At 44.2% G+C, this 26525-nt stretch overlaps 1 protein-coding gene across 7 annotated transcripts in view; it reads left to right on the plus strand.

Annotated features, from left to right (window-relative positions):
• hsf1 (heat shock transcription factor 1) overlaps nucleotides 1-26525 on the plus strand; it is a 117098-nt gene that overhangs the window by 28674 nt on the left and 61899 nt on the right. For all 7 annotated transcript variants that reach the window (XM_048557822.2, XM_048557858.2, XM_059640646.1 and 4 more), the window contains exon 2: nucleotides 16624-16732. In XM_048557822.2, coding sequence (XP_048413779.1) covers nucleotides 16624-16732 — 109 coding nt within the window. The remainder of the gene's footprint in view (nucleotides 1-16623; nucleotides 16733-26525) is intronic.

Here is a 26525-nt window from a genome sequence, read left to right on the forward strand (position 1 = left end):
TGGTTGGCGTTATTTCCGGTTCTGTTTTTCAGTGATTTTGTATATCTAGTCCAGTTCGGTGTGTTGGTCGATGGAGTTGGAATACCAGACCTGCAGAAATTCCCGGTGTTTCTCTGTTTGGCTTGTGCTATTATGGGTGTGTTGTCCAAGAAGCTGAACTCATGTCTTTCTTTGCCTGTGTGTATTGAGACCATTGAGAATTGGTCGTCTCTTGTTGGCTGGCTGGTGTTTGTGTATCCTTTATTGTCAGTTTTCTTCCAGTTTGGCCCGTGTAATGTTTTTCACAGTCCTTGCATGGTATTTTGTATATGATGCTCATTTTACTGGTTATGGGTGTGCGATCCTTTACGTTCATCAGTAACTGTCGCAGGGTGATTGTTGGAAACACACTAGCTTGGTGAGCAAGTCTGCAACCTCATCCACAACCTGAGCTACAAATCTTCTCTCAAACTTTATATATTCTATAATTTGTTGAGTGTGAAGACGGCGGATGAAGTAGGGTGCAGAGAAGTGAGGTGGTGCATTTTGACAGGAAGAACATAGTAACACAATATAACATACAAGGTATAATTCTAAAACAGTGCAAGAGCACCGGTCATGGAAAGTGGCAGGACAGATAGAGAGAGTAGTCAGTGAAGCTATCGAGTTCTTGGCTTCATTAATGGGAGCATAGAGAAAAAGAGCAAGAAGGTGATGTTGAGCTCGTCTAAGACCTTTCTTAGACCTCATCTAGAGTATTGAATATATTCTGTGGGTGCCATATTATAAGAAGGATTTGAGCGCATTGGAGAGAGTACAGAAGAGATTTGTAAGAATGATTCCAGGGATGGGAGACTACAGTTGAAGATAGTTTGGAGAAGTTGGAATCTGATAGATGCTTTCAAAATGATTAGCGAGCTGGGTGAAGTAGATAAGGAGGAACTGTTCCGGCTGTTTAAAAAGATCAAATACGCACCTTCTCACTCGTGAAGTGATTTGCAAAAGAAGCACTAATGAGCGTTGGAGCCGCGAATGCGCTGCTGAGAAGTGCCGGTGGAGACGCATTCAGTTGCATTTACGAGAAGGCAGTGGATGATTATTCCTGTTTAGATAATGTGCAAGAGTTTGGGGCAAAGGCAGGAGAGGAAGTCATGATTCTCATTTTGAGAATTGATGTAAACACAATGGGCCAAATAACCACCACCTCCACATAACAATTCTGTGATTTCCTGCTGCTCGCTGATAGCAGCTGAAACAAAATATCCTCTCATCTCTGACAATGGAAATGTTCAGCAGTTCATGTGAGCATCTCTTCAAGCGACCAGTCATTAAGACAGCGCTCATTTTATAGACACATGTGTATATCGAGTGCATCCAAGGTAGAAATTTTAGCAATGTGTTTTCTTGGAAACAAAGAGAATGCGCTCTAGGTGCTTGAGTACCCTGCAGTGCTGTCTCCTGACAACAGGAATGTTTCCCTGGTCTAACTGACAACATTGAAAAGGTCAGGCTGGAAGCAATTAGCTTCTCTTACCCTGAAAAGCTTTCTGCATCACTATGGGAACGGTTCACGAGTGACCAGCATGCACTAATTTTTCTGTAAGACTCACTTAACAAAATGAAACAAGGCCAATTATGGGAAAATATATTCTAAAGAAGTTTGCAATTCCTCCTGATCTGGCTCTTTAGCTGATAACACCAATCTAGGTGGCAAGATGAGGTCTTGTGATAATTTTACCAGTTTGGTAATCTAGAGGCTGGACTAATGACCTGCAGACATGAGTTCAAATCCATAACATCAGCTGGGAGAATTTAAATTGAATGATTTAATTTCAATATTCATTAATAGGATGTAGATGACAGTAGCATAGCTAGCAACATCTTGCTGCTTCCCTGCACATGCCCCTTCAAGCTACTCACTATCCAGACTTGGAAATACATTGCCTTTGCTTCAGTGTTGCCAGGCTAAAGTCCTAGCATTCCCTCCCTAATGGCATTGTAGGTCTCCCTGCAGCAAGTGGACTGCAGCAGTTCAAAAATGCAGCTTATCACCTTCTTAACGGCAACTAGGGATGGGTAGTAAATGCTGACCGACCAGCCACCACCTGGGTCCCAGAGAAAAAAGGTCTTTGAATGTCGTAATATCTGGATTACTCCAGTGCTGTTAGCTAATGAGTAGTAATGGGAGGGTAGAGCGGATGAATGCATGGCTGAGGAGCTGGTGCAGGGGTAGGGGTGTGACTTATGGAGATAGTGAGGAAAGAGAGCAGCCTGAGACTGATACAGTTGGGAAAGAGGATAAGTCAAACAGTCAGGGCAGGCAGGAATAAAGCAGAGAATGAGAAAGGGCTGATAGGCCTCTTGCATTGAAATAAATGCAGATTAGTTTAACAGGTAAGGCTCTGAATTCATCCGCATGGGATTGGGATGTCATAGCACTCAGACGTGGCTGAGGGATAGATAGGACTGGCAGCTTGATGCTATAGGAAGGATAGAAAGTAGGGCAAGCGAGGAGGAGATATGGCGTTTATGATTAGTGATAAAGGGGAGGATATTCTTGGGATTACGTTCAGTGAAGTTATTTGGGTGGAATTGAGAAATAAGAAAGGGATGCTCACTTTGTTGGGATTGTAATGTAGGATACCCCCACCCCTGTAGTCAACCAGAAATTGAAAATCCAATTTATAGGGATGTCTTAGTTATCTGTAAGTGTAATAGGGTGGTTATGGTAGGGGATTGTAACTTTCTCAACTTAATCTGGGACTGCCATAGCGTTGAGGGCTTGGATGGAGAGGAATTTAAATGCGTACAGGAAAATACCTACCGGAGAAGATGCAAAACTTGACCTACTGTTGGGGAAATGAGGCAGGGCAGGTGACTGAGGTGTCAATGGGGAAGCTCCTGGGGTCAGTGACCATAATTCTATTAGTTTTAAAATAGTGATGGAAAAGGATAGACTGGATCTAAAGGTTAAAGCTCTAAATTGGAGCAAGGCCAACTTTTGACTGTATTAGCCAAGAACTTTGAGAAGGTGATTAGGGGAGGCAGATGTTTGTAGTTGAAAGGATGGCTGGGAAACAGGAAGCTTTCAGAAATGAGTTAATGAGAATCTAGAGACAGCATATTCCTGTTAGGATGAAGGGAAAAGCTAGTAGCTGTAGGGAATGTAGAGCAGTCGAGGTTTTGGTGAAGGGGAAAAGGAAATGTGTCAAGTATAGACATCAAGGATCAAGTGAATACCTAGAAGAGCGTAAAGGCAGTACAAGTGTACTTTTAAGAGCGAAATCAGGAGAGCAAAACAGGGATGGAGATAGCTTTGGCAAATAGGGTTAAAAGGAATCCAAAGGAACTCTTTAAGAGCAAAACAGTGACTAGGGAGAGAATAGGGCCCATTAAAGACCAGCAGGGCGCCTTATGTGTGGAACTTCAAGAGATCGGGGAGATACTAAGAGTATTTTACATCAGCATTTACTGTGAAGGATACAGAAGATAGAGAACATGGGAAATTAAATATGGGCATTTTTCAAGATGTCACTATCGAGTTTTGAGAAGATTTGTAGCTCAGGTTGAGGTTCTGGATGTAAGTTTGCTTGCTGAGCTGGAAGGTTTGTTTTCAGACGTTTCGTCACCATTCTAGGTAACGTCATCAGTGAGCCTCCGGTGAAGTGCTGCTGTTATGTTCCACTTTCTGTTTGTGTTTAGGTTTCCTTGGGTTGGTGATGTCATTTCCTGCATTGGTGATGTCATTTCCTGTTATTTTTCTCAGGGGATGGTAGATGGGCTCCAAATCAATGTGTTTGTTGATGGAGTTCCGGTTGGAATGCCATGCTTCTAGGAATTCTCATGCGTGTCTCTGTTTTGGCTTGTCCTAGGATGGATGTGTTGTCCCAATCAAAGTGGTGTCCTTCCTCATCTGTATGTAAGGATACGAGTGATAGTGAGTCATGTCTTTTTGTGGCTAGTTGATGTTCATGTATCCTGGACAAACAGGCAGAAAGCTAGCCACCAGGATATATGAGCATCAACTAGCCCCAAAAATGGGATGCGGTGGGGGAAGGGGAGATTTTGAAGCTGGTGAAGTCCACATTGATACCATTGGGCTGCAGGGTTCATGCAGTGTTGAGATCAGCCTGGAGGGGTTAATGGTTGAAATCAAAGCTGTAGTCAACAAGCAGGAGTCTGATGTTGGAATATCTGGATAGAGACCCCAGGGATGAGGCAGAGCTAGCGATATGGCGTCCTCTGTGGACCTCTTATGTCAGTTGGTAAATTGTCGGGGATCGAGGCAGGTTGGGAGGCTGGAGTTGATGCGGGCCATGACCAGCCTGTCAAAGCACTTCGTGATTATTTGAAGTCAGAGCTACTTGGTGGTAGTCATTAAGGCACGCTGCATGTCTTTTTTTGAGCAGGGCATTAATGATGGATGTGCCGGCAGTTCCGCAGCCCCTGCTGGAAGGCAGTTTAGGATGGGGGTCAACTGCTGACTTTGCTATCAATACTTGCATCTCAAGAAAGAATTTTTAAAAATTCACCCTGAAGCACATCCATGGTAATATCCTCTTTTGCAAACATGATTTCTGCCCCACCCAGGAATGTCTGTCATAGGAACATAGGAGTAGGCCATTTTGTCCCTCAAGCCTGCTCTGCCATTCAGTAAGATCAAGACGTAACTCTATATGCCTGCTTTGGACCCATGTCCCTTGATACCCTTGCTTAATAAAAGTTTGTCTGTTTCAGATTTAACAATTGAAATGGTATCGACGACAATTTGAGGAAGAGAATTCCAAACCTCCATTGCTGTTCGTGTGTAGGAGTGCTTTCAAACCACTCTCCTGAGTGGCCTTGCCCCACTTTTTAGACTATGCCCATTGGTTCTAGAATCTCAAACTAGTGGAAATTTATTTGAAATCCTGTCTTTCCTTGTCAGTATCCAGAAGACCTCATTTAGATAACAAGGTGTGGAGCTGGATGAACACAGCAGGCCAAGCAGCATCTTAGGAACATAAAAGCTGACATTTCAGGCCTAGACCCTTCATCAGGAATGGTGGAGAGGAAGAGGGTTCTGAATAAATAGGGAGAGAGGGGGAGGCGGTTCAAAGATGGATAGAGGAGAAGATGCTCCTCTGATGCTGCATGGCCTGCTGTGTTCATGCAGCTCCACACCTTGTTATCGCAGATTCTTGCCCCGACTACTCTCCTGGCGACAATGATTTTCCTCAAATACTCTCCAAACTTCTTCACCTTCATTTTTATAATGTCCCATGTTAATGACGTTTTCAATTAAGAGGCACAGCTGTTTCCTATCCACCCCTGTCCATGCCCCTTGTAATCTTCTACACCTCCATTGTGTTCCTCCTCAGCCTGCTCTACTCTAAAGAAAACAACCAGAGCTTATTCAGCCTCTGTTCGTGGCTAAGCTGCTCCATCTTGGGCATCATTCTGGTGAATGTCCCCTGCGCTGCTCTAGTGCAATCACATCCTTCCTCTTGTGCGGAGGTAGAACTGCAGTCACTACTCCAGCTGTGCCAAACTAAAGTTTTTGTTTGTACAGCCCCAATATAACCTCTCCACTCTTACTCTCTATGCTGTGTCTGATACAGGTAATGTCCCATGTGCCTCCTTAACCATCCCATTAACCTGGTTCTATTAATCAAGTTTTTTAATGTCACCCTTTTGAAACAAACCGGAGTTTGCAATGTTTCTTGTCAGAAAGCAATCTATTTTTCTCAATGTGAACAGATTTCCAGCTCGTTGCAGTGTGAATTACAGTTAGTGGCAATTGAAATTATTGCATGAATATCCTGTGCCACCACATTGTGAACTAGAACTATAATATCCAGATTTTGCTCTCTTGTATGCAAGGGCAGGATGGACTTGCTAAAACAGGTATTTTTTTGTGGAATGTGCATTTCTCTGGTAAGGGCAGCAGTCATGAACATTGCTTACCTACCTGTGTAGGTAGTGAGCTGCCATCTTGAAACATTGCACTCCATTTGGTGATGGTATTCCCACTACGGATTACGCTGTAGTTACCTGTTCAAGGTCAGTAATGGAATACTTTGATAAAGTGGAAACTTTCAGGATAGAGCACCTAACAATTAAAATAATTTGCTAATCCGAATATCTTCAAATGGCTGTTTGATCTGTTGACCTGACTGGTACTGGCTACAGCAGAAATGAGCAGTCATTCTGCCATGGCATTTGGATGTGAGAGATAATGGGAACTGCAGATGCTGGAGAATCCAAGATAATAAAATGTGAGGTTGGATGAACACAGCAGGCCAAGCAGCATCTCAGGAGCACAAAAGCTGACGTTTCGGGCCTAGACCCTTCATCAGAGAGGGGGATGGGGTGAGGGTTCTGGAATAAATAGGGAGGGGGGGGGAGGCGGACCGAAGATGGAGAGAAAAGATAGGCGGAGAGAGTATAGGTGGGGAGGTAGGGAGGGGATAGGTCAGTCCAGGGAAGACGGACAGGTCAAGGAGGTGGGATGAGGTTAGTAGGTGGATGGGGGTACGGCTTGGGGTGGGAGGAAGGGATGGGTGAGAGGAAGAACAGGTTAGGGAGGCAGAGACAGGTTGGACAGGTTTTGGGATGCAGTGGGTGGAGGGGAAGAGCTGGGCTGGTTGTGTGGTGCAGTGGGGGGAGGGGACGAACTGGGTTGGTTTAGGGATGCGGTGGGGGAAGGGGAGATTTTGAAACTGGTGAACTCCACATTGATACCATTGGGCCGCAGGATTCCCAAGCGGAATATGAGTTGCTGTTCCTGCAACCTTCGGGTGGCATCATTGTGGCACTGCAGGAGGCCCATGATGGACATGTCATCTGAAGAATGGGAGGGGGAGTGGAAATGGTTTGCAACTGGGAGGTGCAATTGTTTGTTGCGAACTGAGCGGAGGTGTTCTGCAAAGCGGTCCCCAAGCCTCCGCTTGGTTTCCCCAATGTAGAGGAAGCCACACCGGGTACAGTGGATGCAGTATACCACATTGGCAGATGTGCAGGTGAACCTCTGCTTAATGTGGAATGTCATCTTGGGGCCTGGGATAGGGGTGAGGGAGGAGGTGTGGGGGCAAGTGTGATGTGAGAGTTGGCTATCAACAAACTGATATCTGAACCCAACCATGGGGATCTCTGTTATTTCCAATTCATCAGTCTGTACTGATGTGCATTCAAAACAGTTTTGGGTCTCTCTGTCAGACAAGCTTCACACCTTTTTTTGTCATGCGGAATCTCTCAATCTGTACTCAGCAGTGCAAACAACTGACGTTTTTGAGAATTTTTTTCATGATAGTGGTAAACTAGTTCAGATGCGAGGTACCTTTTGCAGCACAGCAATTGTTATGTGATCCAAGCATCAAAACATGGTGTGAGGCTGGAGTTGTTTTTTTGTTTTGTTGACCGAATGTGGGTGTCACTGACTAGATCAGCATTTACTGCCCTTGAAAAGGTGGTGCTGAGCTGCGTTTGGTACACACACAATGCTTTTAGAAAAAAAGTTCCAAATGTTCAAAGTTTCAAGAATAACAATATTGTTGTAATCAGGATGGTGTGTGGCTGTGGGGGGGATCTTGTGTTCACATCTGCTGCCCTTGGATATGTAGGTGATTAAAAATTGCAGGCTTGGAATGTGCTACTGAAGGAACCATGATGAGTTGCTACTGTGCATCATATAGATGCTAGACCATGCTGCCAAATGAGTAGACCACACTGTCATGGTGTAGAGCTTCTTTAGGGTTGCAGCTGCACTCTTTCAAGCAAGTGAGGGGTATTCCATCGCACTCCTAACTTTTTTGCATGGTAGCTGGTAGGCAGGCTTTGAGAAATAAGGAGGTGAGTTACTCACTGCAGTATTCCTAGCCTCTGACCTGCTCTTATATCCTCTGTTTGTTAATCACAATATTTATATGATCTTCCATGCATCATAAGGTTAGAAGTGGGGATGATCACTGATGACTGTACAATGTTCAACCCATTCATGACTCCTAAGATACTGAAGCAGTCAATGCTCAAACACAGCAAGGCCTTGAATTTCCAAGCTTGGGCTGACAAGTGGCAAGTAAGATTTGTGCACACAAGTGCCAGGCAATCGTATTACAGAATCTAATCATTATTCCACAACATTCAATGCTATCACCATCACTGAATTCTCCCACTGTCAACATCCTAGTGGTTACCATTGACCAGAAATTGAACTGTTCTAGTACTGTTTTGCTTGGTTTCAATCAGATTTTCAAAGAGCCCAACCAAACAATTACTCAGGATGGAGTTAGAAGTCACATGGGAAAAGGTAGGTTGATTTCGGAAGAATCAGCATCAACTTCTAAAGAGTGAAATTGTGTTCACGTAACTTGCAGGAGTTTTTTGAAGTGGTAACAGAAAGGGTCGATGAACATAATGGTCTTGGTGTGGCATACCTGGGATTTCCAGATGTTTGATACGGGGCCACACAACAGACTTGTGAGAAAAGTTATAACTCACATAAAAGCGACAGCAGCAGCATGGATACAAAATTGGCTGAGTGATATGAAACAGTGTAATATTCGAAGAGTATAATCCTGGCTGGTGGCATTCCTCAGGTGTCTGTACTGGGACCCTTGCCTTCCCTGATTTTATATATAAATGATCTGGATCTTGATGTGCAAGGGGCAGTTTCAAAGTTTGCCAGTGACCCAAAACTTGGAAGATTGATAAACTTACGGTAGGACAGTGTGTATCTCCAAATGGACATTGGCAAATTGGTGTAGTAGATTAGTTGGAAGATGAAAGTCAATGCAAGGAAATGTGGCTCTCCTCAGAAAAGCATTGAACAAAGAACAAAGAAAATTACAGCACAGGAACAGGCCCTTCAGCCCTCCAAGCCTACACCGATCGAGATCCTCTATCTAAGGATCTGTATCCCTTTGCTTCCTGTCCAGATACATAGAACATAGAACATAGAACAGTACAGCACAGAACAGGCCCTTCAGCCCACAATGTTGTGCCGACCATTGATCCTCATGTATGCATCCTCAAATTTCTGTGACCATATGCATGTCCAGCAGTCTCTTAAATGACCCCAATGACCTTGCTTCCACAACTGCTGCTGGCAACGCATTCCATGCTCTCACAACTCTGTGTAAAGAACCCGCCTCTGACATCCCCTCTATACTTTTCTCCAACCAGCTTAAAACTATGACCCCTCGTGCTAGACATTTCGGCCTGGGAAATAGTCTCTGGCTATCAACTCTATCTATGCCTCTCATTATCTTGTATACCTCAATTAGGTCCCCTCTCCTCCTCCTTTTCTCCAATGAAAAGAGACCGAGCTCAGTCAACCTCTCTTCATAAGATAAGCCCTCCAGTCCAGGCAGCATCCTGGTAAACCTCCTCTGAACCCTCTCCAAAGCATCCACATCTTTCCTATAATAGGGTGACCAGAACTGGACGCAGTATTCCAAGTGCGGTCTAACCAAAGTTTTATAGAGCTGCAACAAGATCTCACAGCTCTTAAACTCAATCCCCCTGTTAATGAAAGCCAAAACACCATATGCTTTCTTAACCCTGTCCACTTGGGTGGCCATTTTAAGGGATCTATGTATCTGCACATCAAGATCCCTCTGTTCCTCCACTCTACCAAGAATCCTATCCTTAATCCTGTACTCAGCTTTCAAATTCGACCTTCCAAAATGCATCACCTTGCATTTATCCAGGTTGAACTCCATCTGCCACCTCTCAGCCCATCTCTGCATCCTGTCAATGTCCCGCTGCAGCCTACAACAGCCCTCTATACTGTCAACGACACCTCCAACCTTTGTGTCGTCTGCAAACTTGCTGACCCATCCTTCAATCCCCTCATCCAAGTCATTAATAAAAATTACAAACAGTAGAGGCCCAAGGACAGAGCCCTGTGGAACCCCACTCACCACTGACTTCCAGACAGAATATTTTCCTTCTACTACCACTCGCTGTCTTCTGTTGGCCAGCCAATTCTGTATCCAGGCAGCTAAGTTCCCCTGTATCCCATTCCTCCTGACCTTCTGAATGAGCCTACCAAGGGGAACCTTATCAAATGCCTTACTGAAGTCCATGTACACCACATCCACAGCTCGACCCTCATCAACTTTTCTAGTCACATCCTCAAAGAACTCGATAAGGTTTGTGAGGCATGACCTGCCCCTCTCAAAGCCGTGTTGACTGCATTTAATCAAGCCATGCTGTTCCAGATGGTCATAAATCCTATCCCTCAGAATCCTTTCTGTTACCTTGCAGATGACAGACGTGAGACTTAGTGGTCTGTAATTGCCGGGGATTTCCCTATTTCCTTTCTTGAAGAGAGGAGTTACATTTGCTTCTCTCCAGTCCTCCGGTACGACTCCAGTGGAGAGCGAGGATGCAAAGATCTTCGCAAGTGGCGAAGCAATTGCATTTCTCGCTTCCCAAAGCAGCCGAGGACAAATCTGGTCCGGGCCTGGCGACTTGTCAATCTTAATGTTGGACAAAATTTTCAGCACATCAGCTTCCTCTATCTCTATCCATTCCAGCATGCACACCTGCTCTTCAAAGGTTTCATTCACTACAAAGTTTGTTTCTTTCGTAAAGACAGAAGCAAAAAACTCATTTAGGGCTTCCCCTACCTCCTCAAACTCCACACACACAAGTTCCTTATGCTATCCCTGATCGGCCCTCCTCTTTCTTTGACCATTCTCTTATTCCTCACATAAGTGTAAAATGCCTTTGTGTTTTCCCTAATTCGTTCTGCCAAGCCTTTCTCGTGCCCCCTCCTGGCTCTCCTCAGACCATTTTTGAGCTCCTTCCTTGCCTGCATGTAATCCTCTCTAGCTGAACTTGACCCTAGCTTCCTCCACCTTATGTAAGCTACCTTCTTCCTTTTCACAAGAAGCTCCACCGCTCTCGTCATCCAAGGTTCCTTTTATCTTACCCCTGCTTGCCTGTCTCAGAGGGACATATTTACTCATCACTTGCAACAACTGTTCCTTAAACAGTCTCCACATGTCTATAGTTCCCTTACCATGGAACAATTGCTCCCAGTCCATGCTTCCTAACTCACGTCTAATCGCGTCATAGTTTCCTCTTCCCCAATTAAATATCCTCCCATTTTGCCTAATCCTCTCCTTCTCCATAGCTATGTAGAATGTGAGGCAGTTATGGTCACTATCACCAAAATGCTCTCCCACCACAAGATCTGTTACCTGCCCCGGCTCATTTCCGAGCACCAAGTCTAGAATGGCCTCTCCCCTCGTCGGCCTGTCAACGTACTGCGTTAGGAAACCCTCCTGAACACACCTTACAAAAACAGCTCCATTCAAATCTTCTGCTCGAAGGAGGTTCCAATCAATATTAGGAAAGTTAAAGTCACCCATTACAACAACCCTACTGCGTGCACACTTTTCCAAAATCTGTCGACCTATGCTTTCTTCAATCTCCCTGCTGCTATTGGGGGGCCTGTAGTAAACCCCTAATGAGGTGACTACTCCCTTGCTGTTCCAAATTTCCACCCATACTGACTCAGTAGGCAGATCTTCCTCGACATTGGAGGCTTCTGTAGCTGTGATACCCTCTCTGATTAGTGCTAAACCCCCTCCTCTCTTCCCCCCTCCCTATTCTTTTTAAATGTTCTAAACCCTGGAAGATCCAACAACCATTCCTGCCCATGAGAAACCCATGCCTCTGTTATGGCCACAACATCATAGCACCAGGTACTGATCCATGCTCTAAGTTCATCACTTTTATTCCTGATACTCCTTGCATTAAAGCAAACACACTTTAACCGATCCCTTGGTTCCTTCCCAGGAAAATCCTTCCCACTAGCTGGTCTACCTCTTGCTACTGCCTCACCTGCATCAACTCTCACCTCCGGTATACAGCTCAGGTTCCCACCCTCCTGCCATACTAGTTTAAACCCTCTCGAGCAAACCTTCCACCCAGGACATTGGTCCCCTTCCAGTTCAGATGCAACCTGTCCTTCTTGTACAGGTCCCACCTTCCCCAGAAGTCATCCCAATTATCTACGTATCTGAAGCCCTCCCTCCTACACCAGCTGCGTAGCCACGTGTTAAGCTGCGCCCGCTCCCTGTTCCTCGCCTCGCTATCTTGTGGCACCGGTAGTAAACCAGAGAACACTACTCTGTTCGTCCTGCTCTGCAGCTTCCATCCTAACTCCCTGAAATCACTTTTTATATCCTCAATCCTATTTCTGGCTATGTCATTAGTGCCAATATGTAACACGATTTCTGGCTGTACGTCTTAAAAGACACTATCATGTCTGCATTTACCACCTGCTGGCAACACGTTCCAGGCACCCACCACCGTCTGCATAAAGAACTTTCCACGCATATCTCCGTTAAACTTTCCTCCTCCTCCTCATTTTGAACTCGTGGCCCCTAGTAATTGAGTTTTCCACTTGGGGGCGGGGGGTGAAAGCTTCTTGCTATCCACCTTGACTATACCCCTCATTATTTTGTAGCTGTCATCCGTCAGTCTCCGTCTTTCTAATGAAAAATAATCCTAATCTACTCAACCTCTCTTCATAGCTAGCGCCCTCCATACCAGGCAACAAGCTGGTGAACTCCCCTGCACCCTCTCCAAAGCATCCACGTCCTTTTGGTAATGTGGCGACCAGAACTGTGCGCAGTACTCTAAATGTGGCTGAACCAAAGTCCTATACAACTGCAACATGACCTGCCAACTCTTGTACTCAATACTCCATCCAATGAATGAAAGCATGCCACATGCTGCCTTGACCGCTCTGTCCACCTGTGTCGCGTCGCCACCTTCAGGATACAGTGAACCCGAACACCCAGATTTCTCTGTACAACAATTTTCCCCAGGACTTTTCCATTTACTGTAGAGTTTGTTCTTGAATTAGATCTTCCAAAAAGTATCACCTCGCATTTGCCCGGATTGAACTCCATGTGCCATTTATCTACCCAACTCTCCAATCTATCTATATTCTTCTGTAATCTGTGACAGTCCCCTTCACTATCTGCTACTCCACCAATTTAGTGTCATCTGCAAACTTGTTAATCAGACCATCTATACCTTCCTCCAGATCATTTATGCATATCACAAACAACAGTGGTCCCACGCAGATCTCTGTGGAATGCCACTGGTCACAGATCTCCAATTTGAGAAACCTCCTTCCATTACTACTTTCTGTCTCCTGCTGCCTAGTCAGTTTTTTTTAATCCATCTAGCTCGCACACCCTGGACCCCATTCAACTTCACTTTCTCTATCAGCCTGCCATGGGGAACTTTGGGAAAGACTAAATAAAATCTGAGTGAGTGTGGAACAGGTGGAGAGAGCACCCAATGAATGTGTTCTTGGCTTTATTAATACACGTGTAGCACAAGAGCAAGATGGCAATTTTGAACTTGTTCAAGACACTTGTTAGACCTCAGCTGCAGTTTTGTGTACTGTTGTGGGTGCCACATTATATGAAAGATGTGATTACGTTTGTGGAAGTGATTTTTATAATAATGGTTTCAAGGAATAAGAAAAATTCCATTGAGGCCTCACTGAAGAAGTTGAGACTCCTTGGAGAGAAGGCACTTTTTAGGGAAGATCTGATTGTGTCCAAAATCATAAGGAAGCTAGACAGATTAGATCCGGAGAAACTGCTCCTGCTTCTAAAAGGAACAAGAATGAGAGGGCTTAGATTTGACATGATGATAAAGTACAAAGAATGAAGGGTGATGTAAGAAAACCTATTCCGACAGAGCATGGAGGGTAAGCAACGCACTGTCTGGAAATGTGGCTGTGTCATTTCAGTTATTCCATGATTGTAATGACCTCCTTAATAATCCAATTTTTCAATGACTCTTATTAAGCTGTAGCATCCTGCCATCTACCTGGTAGTTTTCAGATTCCTGACTCCTTCATCTGTAAATAGAGTGATAAACCTTTTGAAATCTGTGTCAGGCCTTTGAGCAGCTGCACGGTTTAGATATGTTATCTTCTTTGAACCCAGTTTCAACAAATTATTTTAAATCTCTTTGGCAACAGATCCAATCACAGAATGAATGTTTAAAACTGGTGCAAAAGTTATCAGTTCAATATATACTTGAACCATAGATGAGAAAAATGCTAAATTACAAGAACATGTCTACTTGAGGTTTAACAAGCAAATGTCTGGTCAGAAGCTGCATTCTATACTCGTAGGGCAGATCATCTAAAAATAAGACCCACACATGACTGCAGTATATCTGACATTGTGACCGTACAAGAGGTATGAGAAGAATGTGATGTAATGAGGCTGAAGATGACAGGTTGACCAGCTCCATGCAGACAAAGAAATTTATGTTTAATTTCATCTAAGATCTATCTCTCGCTGTCTCATTCAATGATGATTGCATAGTGTTAACCATTCACAACTCCTCGAACACTGAAACAATTTGTATCCACATGAAGAAAGATTTGAGTAGCAATCAGCCTTGGGCTGGTTGGTGCCACACAAGTGCCAGGCTATGACCATTTCCAACAAGAGAGCCTAATCATCTCCTCTTGGCATTGCCATTTCTATATTTCCCACCCCCCCCTTAATGCTCTAGAACATAGAACAATACAGCGCAGGACAGGCCCTTCGGCCCTCAATGTTGTGCCGACTGTGAACTAATCTAAGCCCCTCCCCTATACTATCCCATCATTATCCATATGCTTATCCAAGGACTGTATAAATGCCCCTAATCTGGCTGAGTTAACTACATTGACAGGCAGGGCGTTCTACACCCTTACCACTCTGAATAAAGAATCTGGGGATATCATTGACCAGAAACTGAATTGCACCAGCTGTTTAATACCATAGCTTCAAAAGCAGGCGAGAGGATCAGTATTTATAGTGACTAACTCTCTCTTCCTGACTTCCCAAAACCTCTCTTTGTCTACAAGGCACAGATTCATGATTTAACGTAAGTTCCAACCACATTCTAGGCTATGTGTATCTAAGCCAAAGCAGCCTGTTTGATTAACATCTGAAACATTCACTTCATCCACCACCAAATGGCAGTACCAGCAATGGTGTATCATTTACAGCATGCATTGTAGTAATTCACCAACGCTTCTTCAACAGTATCTTCCAAGCTGCCATCTCTAACTAGGACATGGGCAGCAAATGCATTAGAACGCCACCACCTGCATGTTCTCCTGCAAGCTGCACACCATCCTGACTGGGAACTATACTGACCATTCCTTTACTGTTACTAGTTCAAAATCGTGAAACTGTCTTCCCAACAGCACTGTGGCTGCACCTACACTACACTGACTGCGTCGGTTCAGGAATATCGCTCAAGTGTGTCATATCCAGCGGTAATGAATGGGCAACAAATGCTGGTCTTGCCAATAATACCACTTCCCACAATCTAGTTTTTGGAAATAAAAATAGCAAAATGAGTGAAAATCTTGCAAGCTAACTGGCTGAGCTGGAAGGTTAGTTTTCAGACGTTTCGTCACCATTCTAGGTAACATCATCAGTGGGCCTCCGACGAAGCGCTGGTGTTATGTCCCGCTTTCTATGGCCCACTGATGATGTTACCTAGAATGGTGATGAAACGTCTGAAAACTAACCTTCCAGCTCAGCGAGCAAACTCACATCCAGAACCTCAACCTGAGCTACAAATCTTCTCAAAAGCTAACTGGACCCCTTCACAATTTCTGTTGACCATACTATGCATGCATACTTAATAGCTATCAGAGATGATGGGAACTGCAGATGCTGGAGAATCCAAGATAACAAAGTGTGGAGCTGGATGAACGCAGCAGGCCAAGCAGCATCTCAGGAGCACAAAAGCTGATGTTTCGGGCCTAGACCGTCTGTGATGAAGGGTCTCGGCCCGAAACGTCAGCTTTTGTGCTCCTGAGATGCTGCTTGGCCTGCTGTGTTCATCCAGCTCCACACTTAAATTGTGAACAGCTAGCTATTAAGTATAAGTTCTATCCAGAACTTGTTTCTTCAATCTGAATTGACTTGGTTTATATTTCATTTAAAGTTTAGTCACTGTTTTTGTAATTTAATACACTATAAAATCTATTTAAGTTGGATATTAGAGAATTGAATCTTTTGCTGTGTGATAAAAGGTTGGGGCAGAATACATTGTATCTTATTTGGTAAGTACTGAAAGAAGTGCAAGAGCAGGGTGGCAAGACTATTATTAAACTGCTCTGGCAACAGCATGAATTTGCCTCTTCCTGTTTGATCAATCACAATGGATCTTTTCTCTGCATGTTTTGCAACCTCAATCTGGTTGCAAGCAAATCCAAAGTCTCTGAGCCCGAAAACGTGTCTTTTTCAAGGTCACCAACTATATTTGTATCCAGTCATTGAACAGGTTATTCACTTCATGGAAATTATGTTCTCTTGCATAGAATTGGAACTGTTGCGACAGCATTGTTCATCTTAATCCACTTATCTGACTGAGCAGAAACTACAATGCATATTGTTTGAAGATGCAATAAAGAGACTGCTCCTTTGCTCCAAAATGATCCTAGATCAGTTCTGATTTGCTGCCATTGAATTTACTAAATACTTCATCAGTTCTTCACTGGAGTACCTGTACTGTAAATTATTTACTCATCTACCATGTATCAGTCATTCTTTCAGCACCTAATAAAGCATTTGCTAACTTCACTAATCATTTCCTTCTCCTCTGCAGAGTGGGAACAGTTTCCATGTCTTTGACCAAGGACGTTTCGCAAAAGAGGTGCTTCCAAAATACTTCAAGCACAATAACATGGCTAGCTTCGTCCGGCAGCTCAACATGTGTAAGTAGTGGCAGCTGGTATATGCTAAGCCGCTGCTTATTGAGCATAGAGTATGTGTCTGACAAAATGAAATCCATTTGGTATGTTTTTAATCAGTTACAAATTTTAAAAATCTAGAAGAACCCTAATCGGCTATTCATAAGGGATAAAAGTAGCTAATTGTGCTTTTGTGCTGTCATTTGCTCATGATATACTCCCACTCAACTGTAGAATTGACTTTTTTCTTTAAGAATACTTCCTGTAATTTGTCTTATTTAGGTAATATTTTTGATTTATCCTCTGTCTCTCTTCCTTCATCCCTTCAAACAATTAGAGTCATTGAGTCTTACATCATGGAAACAAACTGTTGGATCCATCGAGTATATGCTGACCACGTTCCTCCAAATCTTTCCTATTCATTTTCTTATCCAAACGTTTTTTAAATTTTTTTGTATCTTTTCCTGCATCCTCCACTTCCTCTGGCAGTTCATTCCACATACGAACCACTCTGAATAAAAACAGTTGCCCCTTGCGACATATGTAAAACTTTCTTTTCTCACCTTTTAAAAATTTGCTGCCTAGTCTTGAACTCCCCCCACCGTATGGAAAAGACCCATGCTATTCACCCTGTCTATGCCTGTCTTGATTTTATAAACCTCTAAAGCCACCCTCCACCTCCTATAGTCTAGTAGAAAAAGTCCAAGCCTATCCAGCCTTTTTTTTATATAAAAGAAGGGGAGTAGAGACAACCCTGGTAACTATAGACCAGTGAGCCTTACCTCAGTTGTTGGTAAAGTGTTGGAAAAGGTTGTTAGGGATAGGATTTATAATCATCTAGAAAAGAATAAATTGATTAGGGATAGTCAGCACAGTTTTGTGAAGGGTAGGTCATGCCTCACAAACCTTATTGAGTTCTTTGAGAAGGCGACCAAACAGGTAGATGAGAGTAAACCGGTTGATGTGTATATGGATTTCAGCAAGGTGTTCGATAAGGTTCCCCACAATAGGCTATTGTATAAAATGCGGAGGAATGGGATTGTGGGAGATATAGCAGTTTGGATCGGAAATTAGCTTGCTGAAAGAAGACAGAGGGTGGTAGTTGATGGGAAATGTTCATCCTGGAGAGCAGTTACTAGTGGTGTACCGCAAGTGTCAGTGTTGGGTCCACTGCTGTTTGTCATTTTTATAAATGACCTGGATGAGGGCATAGAAGGATGGGTTAGTAAATTTGCAGACGACACTAAGGTCGAAACTAAGGAGTTGTGGATCGTGACGAAGGATGCTGTAGGTTGCAGAGAGACATAGATAAGCTGCAGAGCTGGGCTGGGAGGTGGCAAATGGAGTTTAATGCAGACAAGTGTGAGGTGATGCTCTTTGGTAGGAGTAACCGGAAGGCAAAGTACTGGGCTAATGGTAAGATTCCTGGAAGTGTAGATGAGCAGAGAGAGCTCGGTGTCCATGTACACATATCCTTGAAAGTTGCCACCCAGGTTGACAGGGCTGTTAAGAAGGCATATAGTGTTTTAGCTTTTATTAATAGAGGGATTGAGTTCCGGAACCAAGAGGTTATAGTGAAGCTGTACAAAACTCTGGTGCAGCCGCACTTGGAGTATTGCGTACAGTTCTGGTCACCGCATTATAAGAAGGATGTGGAAGCTTTGGAAAGGGTGCAGAGGAGATTTACTAGGATGTTGCCTGGTATGGAGGGAAGGTCTTATGAGGAAAGGCTGAGGAGCATATGGACGTACATGGAATCGTGTAGGTTAGATGGGGTTTAGATTGGTATGACAGTTCGGCACAACATCGAGGGCCAAAGGACCTGCACTGTGCTGTTATGTTCTATGTTCTATAATAACTCAAACCTTCCATTCCTACCAACACCTTGATAAATCTTTTCTGAGCCCTCTCCAATTTAATAGTATCCTTCCTATAGCAGGGTGACCAGAAATGTAGACAGTACTCCAAAAGAGGTCTCAGCAATGTGTCTCAAAAGTCTGAGCAACAAGCAAACATAACTACCTCATGGGGCTACTTTGCAATAACCATGAGTACTATTCTCCACTAACAGAATGATGCCATCAAACCAAAACTCTGTTTTTAATTACATGGAAGAGTAATGTGGTTCATGCCTTCATATCAGTCTGATTTGGGGCATATTGCCCTGTGTCCTAATGACCACCAGATCATATCAAAAAACACGTTCCTTCAAAGAAGCTCAGGAGGCTTCACTCTGGTCCATACCGTGCTTGCAAATCTCAGGCCATCCTGTCAACCATTGAATGTGATTTAGCTGTTGGACAATATTTACTAAGTAATACTGAGTATACTGTAAGTGACACTGATGGCCAATTTAGGGTTGTCAGTAGAGCTTGTATTTGCACATATTAAAAACTGCGCATTCATGGACCAGATCGTGTAATAAGTTCGCAGAAGTAATTTGTCCATACGGTGTACCTTTTCCTTGAAGACAAGGTTTTGGACACTGCCAATCTCTGTTTCATTTCCCATGGCAATGCCCTTTTGAGTTATTTGCCTAGTCTGAGTTTAGTCATCCATCTAAGATTGACAGTTAAGGACTGCAACACATTCTCCCGCCCACTCCCCCCCACCCCCACACAGTGGCCGAGAACGCCCTTGACCGCGTCTCCCGCATTTCCCGCAACACATCCCTCACACCCCGCCCCCGCCACAACCGCCCAAAGAGGATCTCCCTTGTTCTCACACTCCACCCCCACCCCACCAACCTCCGGATACAACGCATCATCCTCCGACACTTCCGCCATCTACAATCCGACCCCACCACCCAAGACATTTTTCCATCCCCACCCTTGTCTGCTTTCCGGAGAGACCACTCACTCCATGACTCCCTTGTTCGCTCCACACTGCCCTCCAACCCCACCACACCCGGCACCTTCCCCTGCAACCGCAGGAAATGCTACACTTGCCCCCACACCTCCTCCCTCACCCCTATCCCAGGCCCCAAGATGACTTTCCACATTAAGGAGAGGTTCACCTGCACATCTGCCAATGTGGTATACTGTATCCATTGTACCCGGTGTGGCTACCTCTACATTGGGGAAACCAAGCGGAGGCTTGGGGACCGCTTTGCAGAACACTGCTGCTCAGTTCGCAATAAACAACTGCACCTCCCAGGCGCGAAACATTTCCACTCCCCCTCCCATTCTGTAGATGACATGTCCATCATGGGCCTCCTGCAGTGCCACAATGATGCCACTCAAAGGTTGCAGGAACAGCAACTCATATTCCGCTGGGAACCCTGCAGCCCAATGGCATCAATGTGGACTTCACCACGAGCTTCAAAATCTCCCCTCGCCCCCCCACAGCATCCCAAAACCAGCCCAGTTTGTTCCCTCCCACCACTGCACCACACAACCAGCCCAACCTGTCTCTGCCTCCCTAACCTGTTCTTCCTCTCAACCATCCCTTCCTCCCACCCCAAGCCACACCTCCATTTCCTAGCTACTAACCTCATCCCACCTCCTTAACCTGTCCGTCTTCCCTGGACTGACCTCTCCCCTCCCACCTCCCCACCTATACTCTCCTCTCCACCTATCTTCTTTTCTCTCCATCTTTGGTCCGCCTCCCCCTCTCTCTCCCTATTTATTCCAGAACCCTCACCCCATCCCCCTCTCTGATGAAGGGTCTAGGCCTGCAGTGTCAGCTTTTGTGCTCCTGAGATGCTGCTTGGCCTGCTGTGTTCATCCAGCTCCACACTTTGTTATCTAAGATTGACAGTTGATAGTTCCTGCTGTATCTCCATGCCTACCAATCAGCACTGTCTTGTCATGCTTGTGTTGTAAAGTGGGAGAACAAAGTATATTGTTAGGTTGAAATTACGCTTTCATTGGCTTATTAAGAAGACGTTGGTTTCGGTTTCATTTTGGAATTGTCTTGATTGGGGGAAAAAAGTGTCTAGAGGTGTTTGTTTACATGCATTTTAATGGGGTCTTTAAACCCTTTAATATGAGCGGTTCAGTGCATGAGAAAAAATAGGTGATGTGTCCTCAGTCCCCTACTGCAATCCCTGTATACCTATGACTGTGGTGCCAAATTTGGAATGAACACCATTTATAAGTTGACTGCTAACACTGCTGTAGTGGGATTGATATCTAACAGTAATGAATCAAAACATACAGAAGGGGTTTAGAGGGCTTGGTAACATGGTGCAATGAAAACAATCTGTCTCTCAACATCAGCAAAACTATGAAACTGATCATTCTGTTCAGAGAGAAAGGAGGGCCTCACGCCCCCATCTACATCAACGGAACTGAGGTTGAGAGGGCGAAGAGCATCAAATTTCTTGGAGTGACGATAACTGACAACCTGTCCTGGAATTCCCACATAGATGCGACAGACAAGAAGGCACAACAATGCCTCTTCCCCAGGCAGCTCAGGAAATTTGGCACGTTCATAAGCTCCCTCACCAACTTCTACAGATACACCATTGAAAACATACTGTGCAGGTTCATAATGGCCTGGTATGGCAACTGCTCTGCCCAGGACTGTAAGAAACTAGAGAAGCCAACCTTCCATCCATGGACTCTATTTACTCTCTCTGCCACACAGAGGTGGCCAACATCCTTAAAGACCCACCACACACTGGTCATCACCTCCTACAACCTGTTCCATTAGACAGAAGATACAGAAGATACAGAAGATACAGAAGATACAGAAGATACAGAAGATACAGAAGATACAGAAGCCTGAACACACACACAAACAGGTTCAGGAACAGCTTCTTTCTGGCCATTATCATAGTGATGAATGAATTCTAGCCTCAAATAATGTAGCCTGGAATATAACCTGTATGCCTCCAAGTCTTTCTGGTCTGTACATCCTTTTGCTTGCTGCAACCTGCCTGTCCTGCTTGTGAACAAAGCTTTTCACTGTATTTTGGCACGCGTGACCATAAAATCAGGTAATCTTATCAATCAAGTTAGAAACACGTTGTTACCATGTGACAGGAGTCTAACAATACAAGCAATCCAGAGAGGTTGGGCATTGTGCTGATTTTGATTTGGAGAGAAGTAGTCCCTAAGAGCAAAAGTGCTGTTATTCACTATCTCCAAGCAGTCTATGTCCACTGTAAAAAAAACTTAATTGGCTTAGTCAGTAAGAGAATAGCTTCAGAGGCAGAAGGCTGTGGAGGTGTGAGGGATGTGCAAAGAGTACAAGGGCCTGAGTATAAAGAATCCATTTAGAACATAAAACAATACAGTGCAGAACAGGCTCTTCGGCCCTCGATGTTGCGCCGACCTGTGAACTAATCTAAGCCCCTCCCCCTACACCATCCCATCATTATCCATTTGAGGTAGAAAAATAAGCTGAGTTAGCAACATTTTTAAGTGCCTCAGAGGCGTTAACTAAAGAAAATAGCATCTAAATTTAGAAATTTGCTGGGAATAAGATAGCTTAGTCAGCTGAGCAATGAGCTTCAGCACAGACGTAGGTGATGGTTTGCTGAGGTTTGTGTCTATAAGGTTATTATTGGGTAGACCGGGTAGTGATGGATCACTACTTCCTGAAGCTTGTAACAAGACTGTTTCAAATCATTCTTGAATTGTGTAACAGGTTTGTTTTTTTTGGTTTTTGTTTAATATACTATTATTCTTCTTTTAATGGAAATTCACTGGCAGTCTCATAAGAACCTATTGAGTGTACGCAGTGCTATTAGTAAGAACAAAACATAAAATTTGTGATCGATCAAGCCAGGTCTTATTCTAGAATTTACTATGTCTAGTATTATCATTAGCTGGGATCATAATAAGCTGTATAAATTGATGTTCCCACTCTAAGTTTGGATCCTTGTGTCCAGTCCTGATTGGGTGCAAGATTAAAGCTTCAATTTAGTGTCTCTTTTCGGCATTGTTAGATGACATTCCGATGAAAAACTGAGGTTGCTGACTGAGAATTGGGTACTGAAGTGCAACATCTCACATTATTCTCATCTGCCACTCTTCCATCCAGTCCTCCAATTAAAAACAAATTGCTGGGAAAATCTCAGCAGGCCTGGCAGCATCTGCAGAGAGAAAACATAATCAGCATTTCGGGTCAGTTGACACTTCTTCAGAATCCACTCCCCCAACCTGTCAATGCATTTTTGGAGTTCCATACTGTTCTTCTCTCAGTTTACAATTTTTCTAAGGTTAAAGTCATCTGTAAACTTTGAAGCATCCAGGAAATTTGTTTCTAAAACGGTTGCATCAGCAAAGTTAAAGTAATTGGCCCTTCATCTGATGAAGGGTCTAGCCCGAAACGTCAGCTTTTGTGCTCCTCTGATGCTGCTTGGCCTGTTGTGTTCATCCAGCTCCACACTTTGTTATATCGGATTCTCCAGCATCTGCAGTTCCCATTATCTCTTAAAGTAACTAGCCTTCAGTTACCAGGTGTTATCCTTTAAACCTTAAGACTGTGTGTAATTCTCCAGTCTTCCAGCACCACTTAGTAATCGTGGAGTCATGGTGTTTGTACGGCATGGAAGCAGACCCTTCGGCCCAACTCGTCCAAGCCATTCAGATATCATAAATTAATCTAGTCCCATTTTCCCCCATATCCCTCTCAACCATCCTTTTTATACACTTGTTCAGGTGCCTTTTAAATGTTGTAATTGTATCAGCCACCACCATTTCCTCTGGCAGACCATTCCATACACACCACCCTCTGTGTGGAAAAAGTAGCCCCTTAGGTCCCTTTTTAAGTCTTTCCCCTCTCACTTTCAGCCTATACCTTCTAGTTTTGGACTCCACTGCCCTGGGAAAAAATACCTTGCCGATTCAACCTGTCCATGCCCTTCATAATATAAATATCTATAAGATCACCCCTCAGCCTCTGATGTTTCAGGGAACATAGCCCCAGCCTATTTAGCCTCTCTGTATAGCTCAAATCCTCCAACCTGGAAACATCCTACTAACTCTTTTCTGAGCCCTTTCTAGTTTCACAACATTCCTCCTACAACAGAGAAACCAGAATTGCGTGCAGTATTTCAAAAGTAGCCAAACCAATATCCTGTCCAGCTGCAACATGACCTCCCAACTCCTATAGTCAATGTACTGTTCAATAAAAGAAAGCATACCAATTGCTTTCTTCACTATCCCGTCTACCTATGACTCCTCCACTTTCAAGGAACTAAAAACCTGCACTCCGAGGTCTCTTTGTTCGGCAACACTCCCCAAGACCTTTTCCATTGAGTGTCTAAGTCCTGCCCTGATTTGCCTTTCCAAAATGCAGCACCTCTCATATATTTAAATTAAACTCCATCTGCCACTCTCAGCCCATTTGGTCCACTGATCAATGTCCACTTGTACTTTGAGATAACCATCTTAGCTGCCCACCACACCACTGATTTTGGTGTCATCTGCAAACTCATTAACTATACGTCCTGTATTTGCATCCAAAGCATTTATATAAATGGCAAAAAAAAGTGGACTTAGCACTGATCCTTGTGGCACACTGCTAGTCACAGGCCTCCAGTCTGAAAAGCAACCCTCCTCCACCACCCCTGTCTCCTGCCTTCAAGACAATTTTGTATCCAGATGGTTATTTCTGCCCGTATTCTTTGTGATGTAACCTTGGCAACCAGCCTACCACTTGGAATCCTTGTCAAATCCCTTACTGAAGCCCATGTAGAAAATGGCCACCACTCCGCCTTCTTCAGTCCACTTTGTGCCGCCTTCAGAAAACGCATTCAAAGTAGTGAGACATGCTTTCCTATGCACAAAGCCAACGTTAACTCTGCCTAATCAGCCCTTGCCTTTCCAAATACATTTAAATCCTGTCCCTCGGAATCCCCCCCAACAACGTGTTCACAAATGATGTCATGCTCACCGATCTATATTTCCCAAGCATTTTCCTTACCTCCTTTTCATAAATAATGGCGCATTGTTAGTCAGTCTCCAGTCTTCTGGCTACCTCACCTGTGGCTACCATGATATAAATGTCCTACCAAGTTCTCCAGCTTCCATATCCATTTCCACAGTAAATACTGATGCAAAATACTTGCTTAGTATCTCACCCATCTCTCGCAGTTTTACACACAGGCAGCCTTGCTGATCTTTAAGGGGCCATGTTCTCACCTTTTTTTTTGTTCTTGCTGTATTTGTAAAATTCCTTTGGATTCTCCTTAACCTGATCTCATGTTCCCTTTTTTTTGCCTTCCTGATTTCCCTTCTAAGTGTATTCCTACTCCCCTTATACTCTGCTAAGTATTCACTGGATCTCTGTCTACACCTGACATAGGCTTCCTTCTTATTTCTTGACCAAAACCTCAATTTCTCTAGTCATCCAGCATTCCCTACACCTACCAGCCTTGCCCTTCGCACTAATAGAAAGGTACTATCTCTGGGCTCTTGTTATCTGATTTTTGAAGGCTTCCCACTTTCCAGTCATCCCTTTACCTGCAAACCAGAATCAGAATACCCTTTGTTGTCACATGTATCCAGTAAAGAAGCAAGGTGGAAAGTGTTTTTTTACAATGGCTGCCTCTAATGGTGACATCCTAGGTGCAAGTACCTAGGTACAAATCTTAGAGTAAGAACAGTAAGAATATAGATTAGCATGGAACAGTGAAAAAGTGGGGGAAAAAGTGACCATAAATACTTAAGCGCCAGTCTGTGCCCCCAGACCCCAGAGCACGAGGCTATGCTGCCTCCATGTGCCGATCTCCATCCAGGACTTGCGCCTCCACCACTCCAGGAATCACCCACATGTTCCACCGTGGGACACAGCCCATGCTCGCTCTGCTCCTTGACTCCACTCTCCAAGGAGGGTGGGATGGAGGGAGGGGGTTTGGTAGCAGGAGAGAGTGAAGAAAAGCTTTTGAAAGTTCTTGCCTAATACTATCAAAATTGGCTTTCCTTCAGTTTAGAATTCAACTTTTAGATCAGGTCAATCCTTTGCCATATGTAGTGTGGTTGATGAGACACTGCTTCAATAACTGTGGCATTGATTGAAAATAAGGTACATTTAAGACTGAGGAAATGAGGATTTTTATCCCCCCTCTCTGGATCATCAGTACTTGGATTTCTGACCCCAAAGTATTATAGATTGTACGGACTGAGCTTGAAGATTTGATGATGTAAAGGGAGTCCAAGGTTACAATAGCAAGTAGGACAGTGGTATTCTGATCACTATCAGATCAGTCGTGTTCTTGAAGATTTGGAGCAGGCCTGTGGTGTCAGTTTGCAGCCTCCCATTATTTGTTGGAGCGGTTTATTGCAGATGCTGGAATCTGTACTGAAAACATCAAATGCTGGGGATCACAGCGGGTCAGACTGAATCCATGGGGAGAGACAGCGAGCTAACATTTCGAGTCTAGATGACTCCCTCAGTGCTGAAGTGAAGTGTGATGGGGACAGTATTTATGTTGTAGTTTTGGGGCAAGGTCTGTGGGAGTAGTGGGTGTAGTGTGCTGGTAGAAAAAAGATCATAGTTCACATTAAGCGATCAGAATGTGAGTGCGGCAAAACAATGGCGTGCCCCCTACTAGAATTGGGAAAGGACAGACAGCCCCATTGAGGTGGGGTGGTGGGGAGTGGAGAAGGAAGAGGGACGTGATAACAAAATATAACAAGCTAAAATCAGTTTTTGTCCAATGTGTGCAGGAGGGTTTTCTGACCCAGTATGTCGAAGGGCCTACAAGAGGGGAGGCCACACTGGATCTTGTACTTGGTAATGAACCAGGCCAGGTGTTTGATTTAGTGGTAGGTGAACACTTTGGAGAGAGTGACCAATTTGGTCACTCTCTCCAATTTGGAGCAATTTGGAGTAAGCAACAATTTGATTGGAGATAGTCAGC

The sequence above is a fragment of the Stegostoma tigrinum genome, chromosome 2, assembly GCF_030684315.1.
Source record: "Stegostoma tigrinum isolate sSteTig4 chromosome 2, sSteTig4.hap1, whole genome shotgun sequence".
NCBI lineage: Eukaryota > Metazoa > Chordata > Chondrichthyes > Orectolobiformes > Stegostomatidae > Stegostoma > Stegostoma tigrinum.